This window comes from Eleginops maclovinus, chromosome 21 (assembly GCF_036324505.1).
Source record: "Eleginops maclovinus isolate JMC-PN-2008 ecotype Puerto Natales chromosome 21, JC_Emac_rtc_rv5, whole genome shotgun sequence".
In the NCBI taxonomy this organism is placed as follows: Eukaryota; Metazoa; Chordata; class Actinopteri; order Perciformes; family Eleginopidae; genus Eleginops; species Eleginops maclovinus.
This window is the reverse complement of record NC_086369.1, coordinates 15,209,722-15,234,475: the sequence shown is the minus strand read 5'-3', so window position 1 is coordinate 15,234,475 and position 24,754 is coordinate 15,209,722. Positions and strand designations below refer to the sequence as shown.

Sequence of the window (24,754 nt, the reverse complement as noted above, 5' to 3'; positions counted from 1 at the left end):
AAATGTATGTGCATCAACAACTTCTCTGTCATTTCAAAAATGAAATGAAAGCATAGCATCTATCAGCTCTATTTAGTTTAACAGCTTGAGATTGGATGTTTTGGTTCTCTATGATCAGAGTTGGCCAAAGCAGGCAGAGGTTTTCAGAAAAAATAGCTAAATGTCTCGGATTCAAATTGAACCGGGTATATGGGAAACAATGTCAAGTATTTGACCGCTGAGTCTCCTATGAGTTTCAACAAAAAACAATCAGTTTTACAGCCTTAATGTGAAAGTCAACTCTAAATTTGACGGAGCGGAGTGTTTTTGGCGAATCTTACCTCCCTTACATTGTTTTAAAGATATTTACCATGAGTGGTTTCACAGGTGCTTTGAGACGTCTGGTTTCTCAAAACTAAAACTCTCTTTGTAATCTTTTACATCTCCCTGAGTCTGACCAATGTTAACCATAGAAAAATATCTAAATTAGCAACTAAATCCTGTGGCGTTTAGCAGCTAAGGAGCATTTTTGTTCCCAATTGAGTTGGTGGAGACCAAAACCAGAGCTAACAGAGGGGACAGGACTGTAATTGTTCCCCTTAATAACCAATTGTTCACTTACCAAAATATTTAATGTGCACATAAGTTAACGCTGAGTTTCCTATCTATATTAACTGCTTTAATGTGAAAAGTTAACTTCATATTTGAGTGTAAGGCACATCTTATCTCCCTCAGTGTTCTTAGGCTTTCTAAAAGTTAGTAAGGTTTTAAAGGCGCATTGGGACGAGGCTTTGTGTGAGTTTTCAAAGTCTTTAACAGCTTTCATTAATCTCCACGGTGTCCTAAAGCCTGAGATGCATTTCGAAGATAACTTTTTTAAATGTACAGGAGTTTAATACAGGAGTCAAACATCAGTAGTTTCAGGAAAAAGCTGGGTTTAATATTTTGTACCGACCCAGGTTTGGAGGATAGCAGGTGTAGCCTCAGGAGGTTCTGCCAGAAGAGGAGGGTTTTTTTTAATCGCTGCTTTTTTGTCTCCTCGAGTTTCAGACATCGATTCTGTCCCGCAGGCTGCTGTGTGCAGGAGTTACACTCTTATCTCTTTCACCTCTACTTTACTTTCTGACCTCTTTTTGACAAATGCATGCAATAAAACCGAGCTCAGGTGGAGTTATATACACAACACATGAATAATTAACAGATCCAATGACGGGTCAAGTCTGTAACTGGTGAATAATGTTTTGGTTTACTCCTGCAGTGCCACAGGTCTGTATTAATAAATGATGAATCACGGCCTTGTTTCTGGTTATCCCTACACAACATGAAGCCCGAAGGTGTATTTTCATCAAGCTAGTTCCCAAGGTAACACTGAGCGAAGTTACACTCTGCACCTGAAGGAAAACCTGCTTTATGACTCACGATGCCGCGCTGCACCGTAATTTATTGCCCCATTTTGTATTAGCGACACTTTATTATCCTAATGTTCTCCACTCTGTGTTCGATCAGCAATAACATTTCTCTGCTCAGACCCAGTTCAAGGTAGAGATATTTATGAAGTCCTTTTAATAGAAAAAGTGGGTTAGAGAACATTGATGTAGTGAGCAGCCAAGGGTAGAGCAAACACTGAAACATCAGGAAACTCAAAGCAGCTGCAGGCGTGAACTCAACACTCTTACACCAGTGGATGACCAAAAGTAGGAGGACATGCGCAAGGATAAAATGCACTTATCCTCTCTGTCCACATCTCATCTTTATCCCACCTGTTGACCTCCTCTGAAATCTGACTCCTGGTGTACTCAGTTTCCTGCAGACACTTCATTGTTTTGTTCCCGCTTGTGTCGCTGCAGTGGCACAAATTCTGTTTACCACCAGCTCCTGAAGGCACAGCATATCTCCATACTGACTTTTATTATTAAAGTTTTGTTAGAAACCTTCAACGCAGCCCCGGGATATGTGAGACACAGTAATGTTGAAGCCTTATTCATGCGTTAACACAATGTCAAGGTGATGTATGAAGAGTTAACTCTGCACAGCAGGGGGCATTATGGGGAATGTTTTTATTTGATCAGCTTTATTATTATGGCCTTTCTTCTCTTTCTGCAAGACATTTTACTCCTGCAGACACATTTTAGTGTCTATGCTTTTGGATAAACGTGCACGTCTTTATGCAATTTTAAAAGAACCGTTTGATATTTTGGTAAACGTGATTATTCTGGACTCGACTCGGGGTGTCAGAGCCGTTGAATTCTCTAGGCACAGGGAGTATGAGTAACGAGACAGAAGATGAACATGTCATAATGTATCTTGGCAATATTTGAAATGCTCTACTTGTTATCAAGACCCAGCTAACTATTCCCCCCCCCCAGTATTTATGCTAAGCTAACTAGCTGCTGTCTTTAGCTTTGTATGTAGCGTACAGAAATCGTTTCATCTCAATATCTGTTTGCACTGAGTAATAGTCTGTTGGCTTTGTAGACAGCAGCATAAATGTGGATCTTACAGTTTGATATAGAGGGGGTGAGGGCTCAGAGGTGAGAGTAGAGAGGGTAACGGGGGGCTTTTAGCCTTTAGCTGTGTGAGTGGAAGCTGTGTGGGACCCAGTGATGAGGCAACAGCAGCAGCAGGAAGCAGCAGTGATTCATAGAGTCATACGGCCCACCACTGTGTGTGTGTGTGTGTGTGTGTGTGTGTGTGTGTGTGTGTGTGTGTGTGTGTGTGTGTGTGTGTGTGTGTGTGTGTGTGTGTGTGTGTGTGTGTGTGTGTGTGTGTGTGTGTGTGTGTGTGTGTGTGTGTGTGTGTGTGTGTGTGTGTGTGTGTGTGTGTGTGTGTGTGTGTGTGTGTGTGTGTGTGTGTGTGTGTGTGTGTGTGTGTGTGTGTGTGTGTGTGTGTGTGTGTGTGTGTGTGACACACAAGATATTGAGAGTAAAACAGAGAGGGCAGATGGGAAATTGGGGCAAAAGCCAAATACACTGGGGCAAGGTCGAAGAGGAGGGAAAAGTCAGGGTGTGTTTGTGTGGCTGCGCTCATTAATCATAATAAGCCTCATTTTATCTGAGAAAATGTCAGACAATAGCTAATTATGTGCATCCTAGTATCTGAAACACCATGGGGATGTCTTTAAACCCAAAGATATTCAGTTAATTATGATATAACAGAGAAAAACCAGGAAATGTTATTTCTTTTAATCTGAAATTGTAAAATGACTTTAAGACCTATAATCAAAATAATGATCAATCAATCAATGGACTCCTTGACGACGGCAGGACTAAACTAACTTATGCAAATGCAGTCAGTCACCTCCTGTTGCCATAACGACAGTTGCACCTGCTAATACGATTAGCTTTGTTTTCATTTGTCAGAAGATTAGAGATTAGGATTCATCAGCATGGCGGACACGTGTGAACGCATCGCCACGGTGAACCCGGGTTTCATTCCTCCTTCAGACGAGGACTCCCTGCCCTGCGTCACACTCCGCATTTATAACCATCTCTAATAATGGACATAATGGCCTCACACACACTTGTTGAGATGTACTTTCTGTCTCATCGTCACCCTGAGATTACAATCCACATGCTCACACCCAGGAAGGTATCAGTCTCTGCCGCTAAGCCCGTCTTAATATAGGGATTAATGTCTAGATAAGGATTTGTTTGGCTTTAAGCCTCCGATGCTCATCTCTGCTATGTGTACACACAACGACATATGCAGAATGATACACACGTGTAGTTGAAATGAAAGTGTTAATGAAAGATGCAAAGTGTAGGGGAGAGGATTTTCAAAGGAATGTGTGGCATAAAAAACTTTTGGAGAAAACTGTTTGTCTTTACAGTCTTCTAGCAATCAGTGTGGGTCCAGCTATGAATCACCCACGTGTGTTGTGAGCGCAGACACACACACAAAAGACAAGCACATAAACTATCCTTAAACTCCTATCGCCAGCCATAACTATTATTATTTATATCATAGCAGTAAAGCTGTTCTGTTTTTTCAGGGAAATAAACAAACACAAATTAAAACATAATGAATGTTGCACAAACACAGGTTAGATTTCAAAATAAACCACCTTAATTAATCTCGTGCATGAGCGTTAACAGTGCTAAAACACACACACACACACACACACACACACACACACACACACACACACACACACACACACACACACACACACACACACACACACGCAGCCTTTCCAAACGATAATCTGTTTTCCTCTCTGCTCCCTCTACCCACTTTCATCTGGAAATCCCTGTTTGTTTGTTCCTCCCCTCACTATCATTCACTCTGTGCCCCCCCCCCGACATCCCCCAGTCTCCCTTTCCTTTATCTCACTTTCTCCCCGTCCCTCACTGTCCCCTGTCATCGATGTCTGTCATCCCGCGCCGAGGCTCGAGGCAGCAGTGTTGTACTGTCATCGTCTGTCATCACACTGATGCTTGGAGGACACACCAGAACCCCGCTCCCCCCCTATACTGTATGATCAGATCAGTGAGTTAGTCATGAGGGGGGGCGTGTTGCACAGTTTGAGGACTCATTTAAAGAGTTGTTTGAGGAGATAGACACCACTCTCTCTCATTAGCGTAGTTTAGCATAATATACTAATATAGTTTATTTTCCAGATTAAAGTTGGATTATTTGTTCCATAAAAGGTCAGAAAGTATGTACTAGTTCCTCAGAGCAAGATGTGGTCTTAAAATGTCTTGTTTTATCAGTGTAAAACCAAAATATCTTCACTTTAAATGATATAAAAGATAAAAAGGCAGAATCATCCATATTTGAGGACATTTTTGTATTACAAACTGTTTTCCCTTTGGGTAAATCCAGCGGTTTTACTTGCTAAGCTAAGCTAATGTCCTCCATTGCTCCAGCTCTGGCTAAGAATATGAATCTTACCTGAATCAAGAAAGCCAAACGACTTATAAAATGGTGGTTTACTCCTTTTATACTGGGTGGTCAGCTAGGCACAGACAGCAGGGGAAATGTCTCTGTCCAGAACACACACCTCGCTAATTAACACACTTTTTAATTCTTATCTTCCTCTTAATACTTCAGACAGAGCCTGTTTACCAGCACTAAGCTCATCACCTCCTGGCTTTATACTAAACTGACAAGAGAGTGGTATTGATGTTCTTATCAAACTCTTAAGCCAATAATCCTATTTCCCAAAATGTTGAATGGATCTTTTTTCTGTAGGATTTTGAAGCGAGATGCAGGAATTGATTTTTCTCTCCTTGGTAAGTACTTGACTGCATTTGAAATGGTTGATAAGAATTATCTGCAGTCGTTCTTCCCCGAGTCGTGTCCATTAATGGCGACATGAATCAGAATCTGATCTATACGCTGCACATGAATCCGTTTCAGACTTTCTCTCCACGTCGGCCCATCGCTCTCTCTGTCTGTGTCCACGCCAGCCAGTTTAATTCTCATTAACATCTACAACACTCCAGGGAACGATTCGTCATGTACATGAGGATGTGTGTGTGTGGGGGAGACTACTACACACACACTTCCAATAATGTCTGGTGGTTTTTAATGAAGATTCATACACCAGTGTGAATCAGGAGCCACTCATAAGTTCACAGATAGGTCACATGTCAGGTCTGCTCCGAGGCGCTGAGATAAAGCCGAGACTATCGATCTGATGATTGAGTTTGGGGGGGTAAGTTGCAGATGCAGCAGAAAATATCAGACAGGCAATACCTGCTTGTTTTTTAGAAGAACCATGCCTACTTATTCATCATATTGCACTTAAATATTTGTGTATTTGAGATGAAATCGGTGTTGTTTTAGCTCCTTGTTGCTAATATGGACGCCAGAGAGTTCTTCCCCTGTGACATAACGGAGCTGCAACTCACTCTCTGTTTTAAATGAAATTACATTTTGTCAATACGAGTGATAAATAGGCTTATTGTTTGTGTCGGTCTCTTTTCAAAATGTGTTATCTTCCAAAGCAGAATGGATGAAGGAAGCGTCTGGTGTCGCTTCCGAAGGTCATCCTCAGAAACGGCTGAATTATTAGAGGCTGAAGATCGATGCACGGTGTTTGAAGTCGCTAACAGCTGTGTGTGTGTGTGTGTGTGTGTGTGTGTGTGTGTGTGTGTGTGTGTGTGTGTGTGTGTGTGTGTGTGTGTGTGTGTGTGTGTGTGTGTGTGTGTGTGTGTGTGTGTGTGTGTGTGTGTGTGTGTGTGTGTGTGTGTGTGTGTGTGTGTGTGTGTGTGTGTGTGTGTGTGTGTGTGTGTGTGTGTGTGTGTGTGTGTCTCTCTTTTTATCCTAATGCTTTTGTTGCCTGCCATTGAGTTTGTGTTGTTGTGTTTGTTATGAATGGACACAGCTAAACATTTGTGCAGCTTTTTAACCTCTAAGTCACCTCAGAGGAAGGCCTGCACGTACTAAGATGCTGTTTTGGTCTTTTAACGGGATTGGTTGACAACAGGTATAATATACAGCTATTACCAGCTCTATCTTGATTTCTCAGAGTCAATATCACAGAGTTTGTACCATAACAATGTCCGAATAAGGGCTGCACAATTGGAAAAATACCAAATATTGAATATTTTGACTGACATTGCAATCGCGATATGTTTTGCAATATTAGAGGGAATTATTATTTTTGAAACACTATTCATGTTATCTTTAAAAAATATGTAAACATGTCCATTGTGTGACTTTATTTTCATTGCCTTAAATATTGCACTTAATAGTCCCGATCACATCCAAAATGATTCCTTTATCTTCTTTATGCTATGCCATCATCTGGGAATACTGTAAGTAATCTATAGATGTGTATAAACCTGTCCCTCTGGTGGCGTTGCCTTACAGAGGATTCATAAAGCTTTACGTTACAGTCCATAATGAGTCGTGTCTGGCAGCGGGAGAGGCTGACGGCGATCAGATGGGAGATAAACGTCTGTCGCCGGGAGTCGGGGTTGTGAGGGTTGACACTCGCTGAGGGTGAAGTAAACACACAGCATGAACTCACACACACACACACACACACACACACACACAGAGAACACTGCCAAGCCTCTGATCTGTTAGTGTTGGAATTCGGTCTGAGAAACGAACCATATCAGCGAGAGGGAATAACATGTTCATCGCTGTGAGGAGAGCAGAGATATTCCAGCAGTTTTTATTTATCAAGCCGTTTAATAGCATTTTGAACACCAACTTTCCACCCTAGTGTCAGTTTTGGAAGTGGGAACTTGTTTTGGGTCTGTTACTATCACACACACACACACACACACACACACACACACACACACACCTTCTTTCTGTTTAGGCCAGAAGCCTCAGTGTGACCCATGAGTCAGTGTCGGGTTAGTGGATGGATGGCGTGTCAGTAGTTGTCGTCGCTGTCACAGCAGTTTGTTGCTGCATTAAAGTGAGTTATGAAGAGCACATACATACAGGGACAGTCTGCAGGAGGATGCCACGGTCAAGAGCGGGGTCAAATCAAACCCAAACTGTCTATTGAACTGTATCATATCAGCACATACAGTATGTTGTACTTATTTAGCATACAGTACAGAACCCATTTATGTACTGGTACCTACGATATTCTACTTACTGTCGCACCACCATCTCCTTTTTCATGTTTAAAGCCTTAAATAACACCTTAAAAGTGGGATATTTCCTATAATTGTGCAGTTATTTTCTCATGATTATAGCACTTTAAGCAACAGATGTGAATTAGATTAAATTTAAATGTGTAAAATGGATCCTGTACAACATTTTCTCTCGTAAAACCCCCCTCTGCATATGACTGCTCCTGAGCTGACAGGCGTTTAATGCTTTTATGCAATGAGGCATCTCTTCTGTGTATCCCTGTTATCCTATCTGGCTTGTGTAGCTGCTATGTGTGTGTGTGTGTGTGTGTGTGTGTGTGTGTGTTCAGAGTGTCTGAACGGTGTGACGTGCATGCGTGCATGTGCCTCCCTGTCGTATCATCTGTCATCTCGCAGCATATCAGTGTGCATGCTGTTTCTGTAGCTCCTCCTGCTCTCTGACGGGGACACAGTGAGTTAAAACGCAGTAATTGCTGGAGCAAAACACTTCTGAGGCTGCTTTCATGTGGCTGTAATCTCGCAGTCATTCAACCTCTGCCTCAGCTACACCTGTCCGGCGGTGATAAATCTCTCCAGTTTTCCTCTCTCTCCTTTCCCTCTAACTCAACTGCCTCCAGAAACCCAAGGTGACCAGTACAAGGACATAGTGATGTGATTTTCTCTCTATAAAACCTCTCTCCCCTCCCCTCCCCTCCCCTACCTCTCTAAATCCCAGACGCCTGACTTCAGTTTTTTTTGTGCACGTGAGCATATGTTTTGGTTTAGTTGAACACAAGTGCCTCAGTGTACATTCTTGTGTTACTGAAAGCTTACACACACTCCTATCTGCACACTTCCCACTAAGATTAAAAAAAGAGAATACCTTTTATCGCTGAGAGCGCCTCAGGAAATAATAACTGCTCCGAAAATGAATGTTTGGCTTGAAAAGACAAGACCACCTCGTGCTCTGGACCCCCTGTGGTGTAAGCTGCCCAGATATCATGAATACAGCATAATGTGTGTCTGAGTGTTGAGGCTGAGATAATTCTATTTAGGAGTGGCTTTATTTGGTTATCTGAGGACTCTTGAACATCAGAGAGCAGCTCACAGCGGCTGCTATGAGGAAGTTTTCCTGCAAGGTTGAAGTCATTTCACAGCGATGCAACATGACTGTGTAATGAGAGAAAGAGAGTATTTGAATGCAAACCTAATTAAATGATGTCTGTACAGCAGTTCAGACGCTCCTATAATTCAGTTTAGTTATAATGTGATTATTAAAATTCAAATGCAAAATACCGATGCAGCATCAGTTTCTGGAACTCTGAGAAGGATAGCTGCAGAGGAGTTTGCAAGAGATGATTATCAGGATATGACAGCATGCATTGTGATCAAATCAGCAACACAACCTCCTTCAATAATGCAAAGGTACACACAACAGGCTTAATATAACTGTAAAGAAAGGAGAAGCAGAAAATACCTTATAGGAGTATGCTAATGTAAGCTAACGTGAGCTAGTACGCTAATGTCCTTAGCACATCACTGCTGTTGTGCTAAGGTTCAATGCTAAGGATTAAGTTTACAGTTATATCAGTGGTGTTGTTCTCGTTGTTGCTATTGAGAGGATGTGTGGCCTGGATGTGTCACTAAGCTTCGTATTTCAAATACACTGCTCAATATAATAAAGTGGGATGTAAACTTTATTTATCTATGAGGAAACAAAGCGATTCTCCTCTTCAGTTCATAAAGATTGATTTGGGCCCCAGGGAGGAGGAGGGCCAAAGCCTGAAGCTCTGCAGCGGGTTGCTATTGGTCAACCTCCTTAATGATGGGATGTGTAGTTCTTTGAATAAGTGATATTTTGTCAGTGCAAGCCTCTCTTTCCGTATGCACCACTGAAACAGATCCAGGAACTGTTTCCCAGGTGGATAGATGTAGTGTGAGTAAAGACTTTTTTTGTCCGTGCATATTGCATGTGTGGACGGCCTGCAGCAAGTTCATTCTGCCTGACGTGCACCATGAGGCGCAGGGTGAGTATCTCCGTCGTGTTGACTCTATTGATTTGCCACCTGCACTGAATTATCATAAATCCAATATGCATGTCTGTCAGCCGGGGGAGTGCATTAGGCCGGTCGGTCTGTTATCAACACTGATCCGTTAGCAAACACGGACAATCTGTCATGATCACTTAGTTTGTTCCACCTTTTTATTGGGCAACCTTTTCTTTATTCCCCTCTTTAATCTTTCATTTTCTGCTCTTTATAAATGTCTAATTTGCAAGTGCATCATTGCTGTTGAATCCAGGCACTCGTTCAAAATGCACTTAGCTCTGATAAAGGGTGCTGCCTCCCTGCTCTCTGTCATTAGCTCAAATCAAAAGTGCTGTGCAGTAAGAAATCCGCTCCTTTCTCCCGGGCTGCGATCAATAGCTTTCCGTCTGCATTCAAAACTATATTCTGACTCCTCTCCGCGCAAATCACCTCCGTCAAAAGCTCCCTGCGTCTCAGAATGAAGGGCAGTGTCACACAGCCATCAGTCACACTGTGTGTGTGTGTGTGTGTGTGTGTGTGTGTGTGTGTGTGTGTGTGTGTGTGTGTGTGTGTGTGTGTGTGTGTGTGTGTGTGTGTGTGTGTGTGTGTGTGTGTGTGTGTGTGTGTGTGTGTGTGTGTGTGTGTGTGTGTGTGTGTGTGTGTGTGTGTGTGTGTGTGTGTGTGTGTGTGTGTGTGTGTGTGTGTGTGTGATGCCCTTCTGCTGCTGATGCCAGTCTATAACAGATTGATTTAGTGTGTGTGTGTGTGATGGGTCTATTTATGCATCAGTGTGGGTGTGTGGTCTAATGTGACAGTGTCAAATCTAGACATTTATTTTTCTCTCACACACACACACACTCACACATGCTCACACACTCACACACACATTGAGATCCAGCAGGTGGGCTCTAGCAGCTGGTCTCGGGAGTCCGGGTCAGTACCGGAGCCCCCATTATGTCAGAACCACAGCCAAAATCCCCCGTCCCTTGTAATTGATTTGGCATCTCCCAAAAATATCTCCCTCCTCTCTCCCTTCTTGGTTCAGCCCTCATTATTCCTCTCTGTCTATCTTACCCTTCCTCTTTATTTCCCTGCATGCATCTCTCCGCTCATCACAGGGGAATTCAGTGAACGATGCTTGCTTCTGTAGCTCTGCGTCTTTGTTGCCACAGAAATAGCCACTCGCTCCCTGGCGGCTATCCCCGGCCTCCTCTTTAATATACAGCAGCACATCCTCTCGCACCGGCATCCTCTGCTAATGCAGCGCACGGCAAACTGCACAGCGAAGTATACCTCAGGACACAGCATCTTTTACATGCATATAGTTGAGTCGTTCCACATTAAATTAAGCTTTTTCAATTCCTAGAAGTAAACTCTTCAACATTATATGACCCACATGTCTTTAATGCATTATTACCAGAGTTATGATGCAAAATAATCTGCTTATAGCTCTGTATGATTATAGAGACAGCCATACATAAGTGAATTATAATTACTGTTGTAAGGCTTTAGAGTATGATTTGTTATTACTTTGTTATTAAGAGGTCATTTTTCCTAAATCATGTTGGAACTTTAAAAATAGCTTCCCCCAACACTTATATATATATATGAGGATATTTACGACAAATTCTTTGCACTCATTTCTTAAGAAATCCTAAAAAGGCTGGTCAAAATGTTGTAAAACTCTTTAGTGAAACGGGCGACGAGAAGAGAATATACGACACAATATATTACAATTAATTATATAACATGATGATCTTTGCAAAACAGATTGTGCAATTATGAAGGATTATGAGTTTTAATCTTGTAATTCTTTGTGTTTTTACCATCATTTTTCTAACACATTATGAGTGTTTCTCCTAAAAATGTAATGCTCTGCAGGTACACCATATTCATGCATTATAAGTACGCTTATAAAGTAGACATGGGCGTCAGAGGAAGTGTAAACGCAGACTCCTAATGAAATTATAGTTTTACCGCTGTATATATTATATATATTACAGGTAGCGTATTAACTCATGAATCACTCACTTACACGAACATGCTGCAGATTCACAGCATATTGTAGACTGACATTTCTTCCTCGTGGCAGCCCAACAAACAGATTGTCTCTCCCATTCACTACAAACAGCCCCCCCCTCCCCCCCGTGCTGGATGTGAGCCGCTGTCTCTCGTCCTGTTTCATCCTCCCTTGGCATCCCTCGGTGTGGTTGACACTTAAGCCTGGTTCTGGGCACGCTGGATGTGATGTTCCTGTGTGAATAGAGATTATTGGGCAGAGGACAGAACAATCTGCGGCCGTCACCGGAGCGGCTGCTCATCTGAGAGCAGGCCGGAGAAAAGGGATGAAGGGAGGGGGAGAGGGGGCATGGTGGAGCTTCAGAGTGATGAAGTGAGTGATGGGGATTAAAGTGAGGATTAAAGTAGGTAGGAGTGTGTAGGAAGATACTGAGTTAATACAAGCAAACATGAATTAAAGCCTTAAAAGCAGCTTTTTTCTGGAAGATTCTGACCTGCGTTTGTGCTTGTTAGCTGACTGAGTTATGACATCCAGTATTTGACTTTCTTATTTTGTCCATCGTCCCTCGTAACACAGAGGAAGTCATATGCAGTTTCAATTTCCAGAAAAACAATCTCTCCACATTGGAATAAACGGCCCAATTAAAAACATATTCCTCCCTTTGAATTTGCTGTGTCAATAATGAGAATTTGGAGGGGGAAAACAGTATCATCAGAAAGCAATAATGAATTCCATCACTTCTGAATTATCGCAGAGGTCGCAGTAAACCGTCTCCCCCTCTTTATCTCCCTCATTTCCTCACATAGCTGCTCCGCATGCAGGCCGGTCTGATTGGAAACGTTATCAGCGCGGCACACATTCCTCTTGGATTGTTTCCCAAAGTGAGGGCTCATTATTGGCCTGTTGGATAATCGTCGGCAGCAAACGTTTCTTAGATAGAGTCTCCCAGAGAGGAGGGGGGCCTTTAAAACTGTGGCCATAAAGATGGAGTGTGTAACGCGTGAAATTCCCACTCTAACAGGCACGGATCGATGTGATCACAGGGTTAAAAGACTCCAAAAAGTCTCACTTTCTCAAGGGGACGGAAAGTGTTCAAGAAGAGATTCAAAAAGAGGAGGAAAGACAACGTTGATATATGAGGTTTGAAATAAGACAGTAAAGAGTTAACAGTGATTTTATCTTAAACCAGAGATAGTGTGATAATCTAGCAGCAGCAGGGTGTAATTGGTTTTCCTCCTGCATGTAGACTTCAATAATTGCTCTGAGCTGTAAAGCTGTGGGTAAACTCACTTAGAGATGGATGCAGCCTCATCTATATTAACCCTCCCAGTATGTGCATGTGCTGATTTAAGGTTGTCACTCAATGTGTTAGAGATGCAAACATAATCAATAACCTATTGAAGTACGTGTTCTGCAGAAATGGCAGTTTTTCATCCTCTGAAATATGGAGATTAGCTGCTTTTCTCTGATTTGAATCATATTAAAGTGAACATATGTAGGTTTTCACTGACAACATGAGACATTTTAAGACATCACCTTTGGAATTGGATGGACATTTTTACACAATTGACTGACTTTTTATAGACTAAACCGCTAATTGATGAATTAATCAGCATTAATATGAAGATAATCATTAGGTAAAGCCCTACTTTATGCAGAAGCTTTTCAGAGCTACAGTGAGAAGACTGCAGTCCCAGTATATCTCGTTAATGAAGTGAACTGAAGTTATTGGAACAATTAAACTCATTATTGCTGATATCAATCTGGTATTGAGTCTCAGTCCGGCGTATCAAAGGCACTTCCCTTCTCTTTACATGGAGTGTGTCGTAGTGTCTCCATCACTCATGTTGAGTCCCTGTGTATCTCTTACATGTGTTCATCCATTCATGCATGCACGGCTGCATGGTGTTTACTCACACCCCCCTCAGCTCAGCGGGCTGTGCAGCCTGCAGGGCGGGTGTGATGTGATATATGTAAGGAGATGGAGCAGGTCTTTATGTGGGCCTAGTGATGCTGCAAGAATGAGACCCTCTGGACACACTGACGGGAGGGAGGGGGGCAGAAGGGAGTTTCCATAGGAGGAGCTCCATCCTCAGGTAATTATGTCACAGTTCTCTTTTTCCCAACAACTGGTGCATACATGCAAGGTTTTAAGACATGGGAACACAACTAAAAATAGGCGATGGACTCCTAGGCCAGTAGTGAAGCATGCCTGATTTCCTTTACCTTCTTCTGATTGGTCAGGTCCCACGTCACATTGCGCCAGAAGCAGAATTAGTGGCTACTTCTTTAAATATGTTATGTATTAATAAGGCTTGCTTTTATTCTTTAACCAGAGTTTGGGATTGTTTGGAAAGACTACCACATGTTTTTCTGTCAAGTTTAAACAAAAATGAGGTCATTTCTTGCACATTTATACATTATAATAGTCGTCCAGTGCCCGGATAAATACTGCGCTCCAGCGTATAGTCATTTTTCTTGGGTGTGAACACAGATTGTACACTGTCCCACTAAAGATATAAATCCAGATGTGAGTGGGGTTTTTCTGTCCAGTAGAAAATGGGCTTTATATTCCTTTTGCAAAAAGAAATGCACACACACAGTTTAGGATCGCAGAGTTTCAGAACAGACGACAATATATTGCAGATCATCATGCAGCGTTAGCATTAAGCTGTCAGGGACAAGGAGGTGTGTGTGTGTGTGTGTGTGTGTGTGTGTGTGTGTGTGTGTGTGTGTGTGTGTGTGTGTGTGTGTGTGTGTGTGTGTGTGTGTGTGTGTGTGTGTGTGTGTGTGTGTGTGTGTGTGTGTGTGTGTGTGTGTGTGTGTGTGTGTGTGTGTGTGTGTGTGTGTGTGTGTGTGTGTGTGTGTGTGTGTGTGTGTGTGTGTGTGTGTGTGTGTGTGTGTTCTTAGTTCATTTCAAGTGAGAGCAGTTTGTTGGTTCCTGTCGCCTTGAGCATCTCATACACCTGCAGAATGATAGGCAGACGGGATAAAAAGGAGACATATTGTGCATAAAAAGCCTCCTCTGCACCTGATATTTGATATGTATATTAAATATGAGCGAGAAGGAGAAGAGGGAGCCAAGAGAGCCAGCCTCTTTATTCATGCGCTGGAAGAATAAACCGCACCAAGGCCGCCACAGAATGAAAAATGAACATGATTTATAATGTATGTTGTATAAATTAGCCACGTTCCTCTGCAAAACACAAAGAGATTGACCTCCAGGTTTCTAACCACAGACTAATGTTTCAAGAGGGTTCAAAAGAGTGAAGGGTGAGGAAACAGAAAGAGGCACTTTAAGTCTCTCACTGAAATATCTCAACAATTGTAGATGGATTACCATGAAATGTAGACCCAGGATCTATGACCCCCTCTGGATGAATTACAATCACTTTGGGTTTAATTTAAATACCTTTTAAAACTATTGTCATCATCATGCCCGGCTCCACCTTTGCATGTTAAGCTTATTAGCCAGAATATGCATGCTAGCATGTAGCTCAAAGCACCACTGAGTCTCAGTGAGCTGCTCGGCTGTAGACTATCTGTGTGTCCTTATTATTCCATGCCTTCCTCCGATATAATATATGCAGAATCGATGTTTGTTCCTCTTCATTGCACCCAGTGCTGTATCTCCTGGTGTAATAGCAAACTCTGTGAAAATTGTCTCTTTTTTTAATATATAATGCCACTCTGGGTCTATTTCCTTTTCATTGGTTCCTTATCATTAGTTTTCTCATACTTGCTGGAAATTCCATTTGCGGTTTGAGCAGATTTTTTAACATTCTTTCTGTTTTGGTCACAATGGGAAGTTATAAGAGTACAAAGACCAGAGACTGACTGATTAATTAACTGATTGGAAAGCTTTGCTCTGTGCTGCCTTTAAGGTGTCATAAAAACATCGTGTTTTTGCTGATGGATCCCCTGCTCTGCCCCTTGTTCATTTCATATGAATGTAATCAAAAAAAGATGCTGATACAAAATGGCTTCTGCTTCAATAAATCCGAGCCATAAAGAGTGAAGCCTGCGTTTCGAGTCACCTGCAGGAGTGAATGTCCTCAGATGTCAAACAGGATGACGGGCATTATATCTCTCCGTCATTTCAAGTCACTCAGCCCTTTAACAGATGGTGGTGGACTGAGAAAATTACCTTTCTGGACTCTTAAAAACTCTCCACTGTTGTCAGAGATATACTTACACAGTTTCCTGAAGGACTGCTATTTGTCAAACACTCATGGATGAGAGTGAAAAGCAGAATAGGGCCTCTTTAAATGCTCCAGTTTGGCAAATATATTCGTGCAGATGATAGGAAGGTCCCCTCTCAGCCTCGAAGCCTTCCATCACCTGCACCTTCATCAACAGTTTACCAACAATGGAAACTCTACCTTGGAAGGTCTGACGCACGTGTCAGTCTGCCCCTGCATTGCGGAGGAGAAAGAGGGTTGTGATTATCTACAGTGGTTTCCTCCACTCTTGGAGCTGGCATTGGAGTTGGGTGAGCCGAGTAATTCTGCTTCGCCCAGTTGGAGTCCAAATGCAAATGTAACGCTTTGATTAAGCCAAAAATGTGCTCGCTGCTTATAGCTTTTTCACCCTGGAGCAAATTCAAATTCTTCCAGCACTAATGTGCAGAGATGCAGATTGTAATGCATGGATTCTCTCTCACACACACACACACACACACACACACACACACACACACACACACACACACACACACACACACACACACACACACACACACACACACACACACACACACACACACACACACACACACAGGAACACACACCCAACACATTGTGGTAATGTGACACTTCAGGCAGAATAACAGCAGGAAAGCATTGCTATGTAGAGCATTCAAACACACACACACACACACACACACACACACACACACACACACACACACACACACACACACACACACACACACAGATCTACACATGAAGAAGAAAGCAACATCTCCGCACTTGAAAATTGCCCACTTTCAATTAAAAGTACCTTAAGCGCTTCCAAAACCCCTCGATCAATTCACAATTACCAAGTGCATCTCGCTACTGTACGCTTCACATCAGCTCAGATCGATACAAACACACATGGACACACTCAGACTCAACACACACACACACACACACACACACACACACACACACACACACACACACACACACACACACACACACATACTCAGATGGACAGACAGGTGTGTGTTCCCTCTGCAGCGGGTGGATCAAAGCTGGGATCAAACCCGCTCTGCTTCATTGTCAGGATCTTCTCCTTACTCTACAATACTCCGACACGGCTCCCTCTCTTTTTAACAACATGCTACCTCCTTTTATTTCGTCTTGATTGTGTTGCATCGCTCTGCAGTCTCAAAGAAAGTCAGACTATATATAGCAAAGACAATTTCCTTGCATGTCGACCCTGGTATAGTATATCCGCAGCTTGTGTTTTGGATCCTTGTGTGCCTTTAAATACAGATGTTTTGCATCACAGAACTTAAAAGTGACTAAATGTGTTTATTAAAGATGCTCATTAGGGCTGATTACAAATATTTTGACTGATTGCATTGGGGTTTTTTCCACTATCGACGGGAATGATCATTTTTATCGTTGTTTCCTTTAAGAAATATCTAAAAATGATAATGATTTGAACTTATTTTGCAAAATGACTTTCTTTAGTACGTCTGTATAATCTGATTTGTAGTCGTGGACTTCTCTGCAGGACCCAGACATTTGTTTATTGTTTATTAGTGAATAAAATGTGTGTTAATTATTCAACTCATAAGCTAATCAAGTGTTACTGTTGTTATCATTATTCTGATGCTCATACTTAGCTTTTAAGATGTAGTATTCCCTGGTTTTCTGGTTGTTTATGGCAGATGTTACACTGTGCATCAGGATCCACACTTCTGTGTATAAGCAATAAGAATATTGGATTTGTCTCTATACTGTAGATGTTCTAATTAGCATAAACTTGAATATTCTAAGCCCAACAGTGATTAATTTGCACCTGCGCTGAGTCATCCTGTGCTGCTTCGGCGGTCAGCAGTGCGTCAGGTTGCAGAGCAGTAACTCACTGATAGGAGAACAGCTGCTGAGCGGGCGATACATCAATCTGAAAAATAAAACTGCGATTGTTTTTGTTTACTGGCCCGGCTGCAGCTGGACCTCAGGATGACGTTATCTCGATTGCAAATCTGCCCATGACATCATTCAACTTCCCCTGGAAGACTTAAGGCTGTCTGTCTGTCAGCTGCAGGACACGTGGAGGGACTAATGGGTTTACAGCTGAAAGAGAAAGTGAACGTTCAGCACAATTAATCTCCAGCATTGACAGGCAGTCAGAGATACACTGCATATTATTAAATCCACATACCATGCCCGGAGTTTAGATTACAAAATGGTCCCGTGTGCACCCTACCCTCCGCACATTTACATAATCAATAGTTTTTAATTCTGGAGTTTGGTGTCAGGGGAACTTTGAGCCTCCATCCTCTCCTCAGGTACGACGATAACTCCTGCTGACATTCCTGCAAACCACTCAACACATTGTAATGGACACATGCGTACAACATGTAAAGCGCTCAGCAGAAGCAGAGGTGAGCTTTATCTGCAGTCTGAAAGGTTCATTATCCTCTAATACTTTCATTCTTTGCAGACATTAATGGAGTCTCAATGCTTGACCTCTTGACCTTTTGACCAACACTCTGACCCTGCAAGCACATATTGATAACTGGGACAGTTAGTCAATAGATATTTTTGAATGTATTTAAGACTAAAATGGCACAATTCAATATTTTTCTTCAAAATATGACTCCAGCTTACACTCTGTTTACTGTGATACATTTCCCATTAAGAGTATACATCTGTATATTATTATACCCATATTTCTGATCTATTTTACACCCATATTAAACACATTTAAAGCCAATATTATACCCATAAATACTTTCATTAATACACCAATTTTACTTCCATATTACAATTTCATTACATCCATGCCACACATTGACACAGCCTGTCAGGATAGAGAGTCCATTGAAGGGTTCACTTTCTCATTTCAAACCTTTGTGTGTTTAATGAATTATTGCTGGATTTTTTTCAACTATTTTCTGGGATTTTATTTAAAAAACATAATTGAGCAATCAGCAGATTGGAGGATTTGCACCTTAAGTTGACCTCGATCAAACTGTAAATATCATGCTGTGCAAGTTGGATTAAATTGAATGACCTTGTTGAATTAATAAAAATGTGTGTTTTTCTCCGTCTCGGTGTTAATGAGTTTGACTCTGAAATATGAGTCACTTGATAGGAAACGTGGTAAAAACAAAGTGGGGAGTCTGGTTCTTGTGTTTCCATTTTAAGAATAGACTTCCTCTCGTTCCCTGCTTCCTTTATAATAAAATCACAAAGAATGGATTGACGGCTCCATGAATTCAGCTTCAAACCCAAAACACAAGCCTGTCAACCTGAAAATGATCCTAACACGTCCCTTTTAAATGTTAGGAGATAAATTGTAACGGCTTGTTAGCACTAAACATTGGAGTAATTTAAAGGTCTCCGTGCTAACGAGTGGTGGCGGTTGTTTTTATGAGCTGATCGCATCGTGCCGGCACCTGGACGCGTGTCTCCGTCCCAGCAGCTTTTCATGTCTCATTAACAGAGATCAGAGTGGAGACACTCCAGGCATGACAAACCCTCCTTGTCCTTGGTGTGTATATATATATACATATGTGTGTGTGTGTGTGTGTGTGTGTGTTCGCCCACTCATTTAATTAAATGGCCGCCATAACCGGACTGTTCATTACACCAGACACAGAGAGGCAGAATGGATCCTAATCAGACCTGAAGGAAATTATTTCTTGCAATGACTTCTTCTTTTTTTGAGGTGTGTGTGTGTGTGTGTGTGTGTGTGTGTGTGTGTGTGTGTGTGTGTGTGTGTGTGTGTGTGTGTGTGTGTGTGTGTGTGTGTGTGTGTGTGTGTGTGTGTGTGTGTGTGTGTGTGTGTGTGTGTGTGTGTGTGTGTGTGTGTGTGTGTGTGTGTGTGTGTGTGTGTGTGTGTGTGTGTGTGTGTGTGTGTGTGTGTGTGTGTGTGAGATGCTGCAGCTGGAGGTTTCTTTAGATGCTTTTAATTTGATTGGGGGCCGACAGTTTTCCCAGAAGCAGTGACCTTGCACGTGCACAGTCCTCCCTCTGATCACCTCGGTAGATAAGTGTGTGTAGGTCTGTAACGACGCCATGCATATGCCAACCACTGCCATTCCTCACATGACACCGTATATGAAATGGTTTGTTCGTCTTGTTAATATGCTGCCTCTAATGGTGCGTATGAAAAGCAATCAGTGAGGCAGCCGAGGATCTGCTTGAGGAGCAGCGTTAATAACTTAGGGAAGCAGGAGATTGCGAAGCCCCCGCTGGCTCTGCAGATGCAGTACACACAGGAAACTCACAATGTGCTGCATTCAGCACAACGTTTGCTCTACACTTCATTTCCCATGTTTGACTTTGTGGTGTAGTCGAGGTTGGGATGCATACATACATATTGCAGCCTGCTTACTCACAGGATATCTATGAACTTCAGGCACGTGTCTGAAGTTGCAGTTATCGTTCCTTCTTGGAGTGTTCTGCATATATTCTGTACATGGCGTCTGTGTGCAGGTCTTGGATCAGTGCATGCTGCAACCTGGCTGTTCAGTGTACAGAAGAACAGCTTGAATAATTTACTCCCCACCCGTTGGAGCTGAACAACTTCTCCATCTCCGCTCCACTCCTTATGACAGCTGATGGGTGACGGTGTAAACACCAGTTAGTGTTTTACTCCGTCCTTCTCCTCCTCGCTGGGTATTATTTTAAACACAATTGGCACGGGTGCAATATGCACTCATGATGAAAGGTTTATGATATAAATGCAAAACATTATATAATTTATTGCAGCCTCTGCTCATGGTGCATTGCTCAGTCAGCGCGAATCTAAGGAGGAAAAACCCACGTTCATAATTTATGTTGAGTTCAGCCACGGTTTGGAAAGCTGCAATGCTGGTTAACGCACTGATTAACAGCCGGTACTACCCAGCATCCCTTCAGTGGATTAGATAGAGGCTATTTTGAGCATTTAAAAAAGAAATGCACATGTAAAAAAACAATCATGGTTGACAAACAACTTACCTCCAATAAGCAACATGAATTACGATTTAATGGGTCAATCCATTTCAGAACCACTGAACAGTTATACATAATGAACAGTGCTACCAAATCTAGAATGGGAATATGGGATATCTCACATAAGAAATTGCACAACTGTGATATTTTTACTTTGAATTCTTAGTTTTGTTTCACAAAAATCAGCCCACAAATGTATATGCACATCCTCTTTAGTTAAAGCCTCATCTGTACATTATTTCTTGCTTTGTAAATAGTTTTGGGAGTCATAAATTCCACCAAATCCCAGAATTAAAGCCAATAAATACATACTTTTTGCACTGATTTAATAGAAAATCCTGACTTTCTGACCTTAATGCTCTGTAATAACTAATCTGAATATAGGGGACTTTAATACACTTGTGTGCATCTGTTGGTGGTGGATTGTATTTGATTTTTAAATAAGCTATTTGATACAGTCTATAATCCTAATAGTTCATTAGTGTGAACGATTGTCTGAGGCGTGAGACGGTGCTGCTCTAGTTTAAATTGGATTTAAAACATCTCTGTATGACTGTGTGTCTTTCTCTCAGTTGGGAGTGTTCAATAGGAGCAGCAGACCTTCAATTTTACAACTGTTCCTTCCAATGTATCCTCATCCTCCTCATCCTCACATTCCCTAATGGACAAAGATGCAATGTTTCTCCATGTGAACATGTACATGCCGTGCTCTCTCAGCTGTCTGACTGATGCGGGCGAACAATGCACGCCACATCTCCCCAAATTGAAATGTCAGGCATCACGTTAAGTCTTCAGAATCAGAGGGAGTGTTTTCATGACCCCTTCCTCTTATTGTTTTAATACCAACGTTTTTAATGTTTAATTTACCACGGCATCTCCAATCATTCCGCATCGCCGTCCACCAGCTCTCGACCAGACGCTCACTCTCTCTCTCCCCCCCTCCCTTTCCCTCTCCCTCTCTCTCCTCCGCTCCCTCTCCCGGTTTTTCAGTGAGATGAAGCAGGAGCTGGCGGAGGAAGGCAGCAGATGCTCCATCCTCTCCAAGCAGCACCGCTTCAACGAGCACTGCTGCATCCGCTGCTGCGCGCCCTTCACCTTCCTCATCAACCCCAAGCGCCTGTGCCTGGACTGCCAGTACAACGTCTGCAAGACCTGCTGCACCTACAACAAGAGGGAGCAAGCTGGCTGTGCGCGGCATGCCAGAAGGGCAGGTAAGTGCTTTCACACACACATTGACACACACACCCCGGTGGCGAAGGAGGAGGAGGATTAGAGTAATGAATGAGAGGAGCTGCGAAGGAGAGGAAATAGATGTGTGGAATTTATGGATTTAGGGAGGAAGTATTAATAGGAAGGAGACATATGTGTGAGGGCGCTGCAGGGAAGCTGTTTGGACGTCCAACTCTCATTCATTTCTTATGCAAAGTCAACATGTCTTTCCTCCCTTTCTTTAACATTCCTCGTAGTTGTACAGCAGAGCAGGGAGGAGACGGGGACATCAAGGGAGACCATAATAATAAAAAGGGTGGTGGGAGACGGGGAGAAATTGAGGGGAACGTGCGCGTAATCTAAGTAATGTGTGTGTCGGGGGGAAAGGTAATATGTACACTGCTGGAAGACACACACACTGAGGAGGGAAAAGCTGATTTATTTGCCGCGCAACTCCCAGAATCTCTGTTGCTCTTGATCTTTTTGTTTTCGGTCCCCGGCTTTACAAACTGGATATCAAGGGGCGCGCGTTTCTGATTTATTGAACAAGAGGAAACAATCTGACGGAGTAGAAGAGGCAGCTGCTTGTGTATGAATATGCAGAAGTGTGTGTGTGTGTGTGTGTGTGTGTGTGTGTGTATGTCAGTTGAGGCTTATTATGCATGCATGTGTGTCCGAAGCCTTGGGAGTTGTTCCAGTGCCCCGACGTATATTAAGCTTTCGCCGAGTCTGAGCAGCGAGGGTGGGGTGAAGGAAATACTATCACCCCAGTCGGTCTCTACGGTGGAATAACGGTAATGATCTGTGATTTTGGGATATTATGTGATCGTAGCATATATGTTGTGTCTTCTTAAGGGTCTATGTGTGGTGTTACTGTTCCCTCCTTAAGATATATAGGATAAACTCCCCAGGTCATCGGGTGTGATTTAGATCCAGAAAAACAGACATGAAGGTGTGTTCGTTTCGGATTCCTTTTCTGTGTGTGTGTGTGTGTGTGTGTGTGTGTGTGTGTGTGTGTGTGTGTGTGTGTGTGTGTGTGTGTGTGTGTGTGTGTGTGTGTGTGTGTGTGTGTGTGTGTGTGTGTGTGTGTGTGTGTGTGTGTGTGTGTGTGTGTGTGTGTGTGTGTGTGTGTGTGTGTGTGTGTGTGTGTTGGCCTTATTTCTTCCCTCCTCAATCCCAGAGCTCCTTCTCTTTTTGTCTTTTATTGATCTTTGCTGCGCTGGGTATTGAGTTAGACCCGCTGCCCTGACTCCTGGTGTAGGAGAGGGGAGGGGGGAGTGTGGGCAGAGAGGAGAAGGAGGGTAAGGGGATGATGGCAGTCCAGAGAGGTGGCGAGGTTTGCATCGATCACCTCTCCCCCCTCCTCCTCCTCCCCGGGTCTGCCTCGGGCTCAGCGCTGCTCTCATTAGGGCTTCGGACTGAGTCACAGATGGACCTCATGTCACAACAGTGCCGTTTACCAGCAACATATAAATACAGCACTTTTCATTAGCGCATTACAGGACTTAAAGCTGGTTTTAACATGAATTCCTCTCTGTCTCTGCGGGTGTCAGTTGGAGCTGTGATTTACAGCTTGTGTTCAGCTCCAGGCTCCAGTACCCAACATTATTTTTGAAATAGCTATTAGTGTGGAGGATTGCTAAGAAAAAGCATTGATTTGATGCTGAACAAACTGGAGAGGCATCCTGAGGCAGTAAAAGGAATGCTAATGAAGTCATTTTCTGTCGTTTGCATGTCATTTACAGTATTTTAAAGAGAGAATGTGACACAAAATGGTGATAAGTACTTCGTTTTTTTGAGGTTTTTACCATTTCTGAGAGACTTCTGATGAATCAAAATGCAAAATCAATCATGAACAGAGCGCCAAATGGTCTCACTCGCATGCACCGGCTGTCCATCAACATTCACAGCGCCACAACCACGCTGTGCACGGACGCCATCCGTCTGGGGAAAAGCAGATTTGTAATCACGGCACACATGGACACACACTCACAGGCTAAAGTCACACACACACACACACACACACACACACACACATACATGGATGCACGTAGGAATGTCGTGCACATCCGGGCGACACATGGCTGCAAGCGAGCAGACATGTGAGCATCGATCAAACGTCGCTTAGTTATGAGCCGATGTGGTTGGGACGGACACTCTCATTGATTGGTTGTCGGTTGATGTGAGATGACGACAGATGGTGTGTAAAGAAAAGAGACTCGGTGAATCAGCAGGTTTGTCATAACACTTTCAGACTCTTGTAAATTGCACACACACACACACACACACACAACACCTACCACACACACCAAACACAGATTCCCCTCCTAAGTGAGTGGGACAAGCATGACCATTTGCAGTCTGGGAGAATTAACAGCAAACACACACACATCCAAACATTTCTACTGGAATCTGGAGAGTCTTGTTTTGGCGGGGGGGGGGGGGGGGTGTGCAAGTGCAGGAGATGAAGGGAGATGAAGGTCAAGAGGACGAGGGTGGGGGGGGCAGGAGGATAAGGAGAGGGAGCGACAGAAGAGGAAAGTCCCAATTATCCGAGAGAAATGTCATTAAATTCTCCTTTTGTTTTGACTCTCGCTTTGAATCGTAGCTCTGCCTTTTTTATTTCCCTGCTTCTCTTATTTTTCAGACTCTTTTATATTTCTTTAAAGCCCCCCCCCCCCCCCCCCGTCGCCTCCCCTCCACGCTCTGCCTGATGAACTCTCCATTTTCCACATTTACATTTGAGCTGCTGCACTTCTCTGTGCTTAATCTGCAGAAATGGACAGTCAGTCCTCAGGGCAAGGAATGATGTAC

General features: G+C 42.9%; 1 protein-coding gene across 1 annotated transcript in view; it reads left to right on the top strand.

Moving 5' to 3' along the window:
• Positions 1 to 24,754, top strand: part of LOC134883818 (rab effector MyRIP-like) — a 92,088-nt gene that overhangs the window by 23,845 nt on the left and 43,489 nt on the right. The window contains 2 exon segments of the mRNA XM_063912253.1: positions 21,722 to 21,906; positions 21,909 to 21,942. Coding sequence (XP_063768323.1) covers positions 21,722 to 21,906; positions 21,909 to 21,942 — 219 coding nt within the window.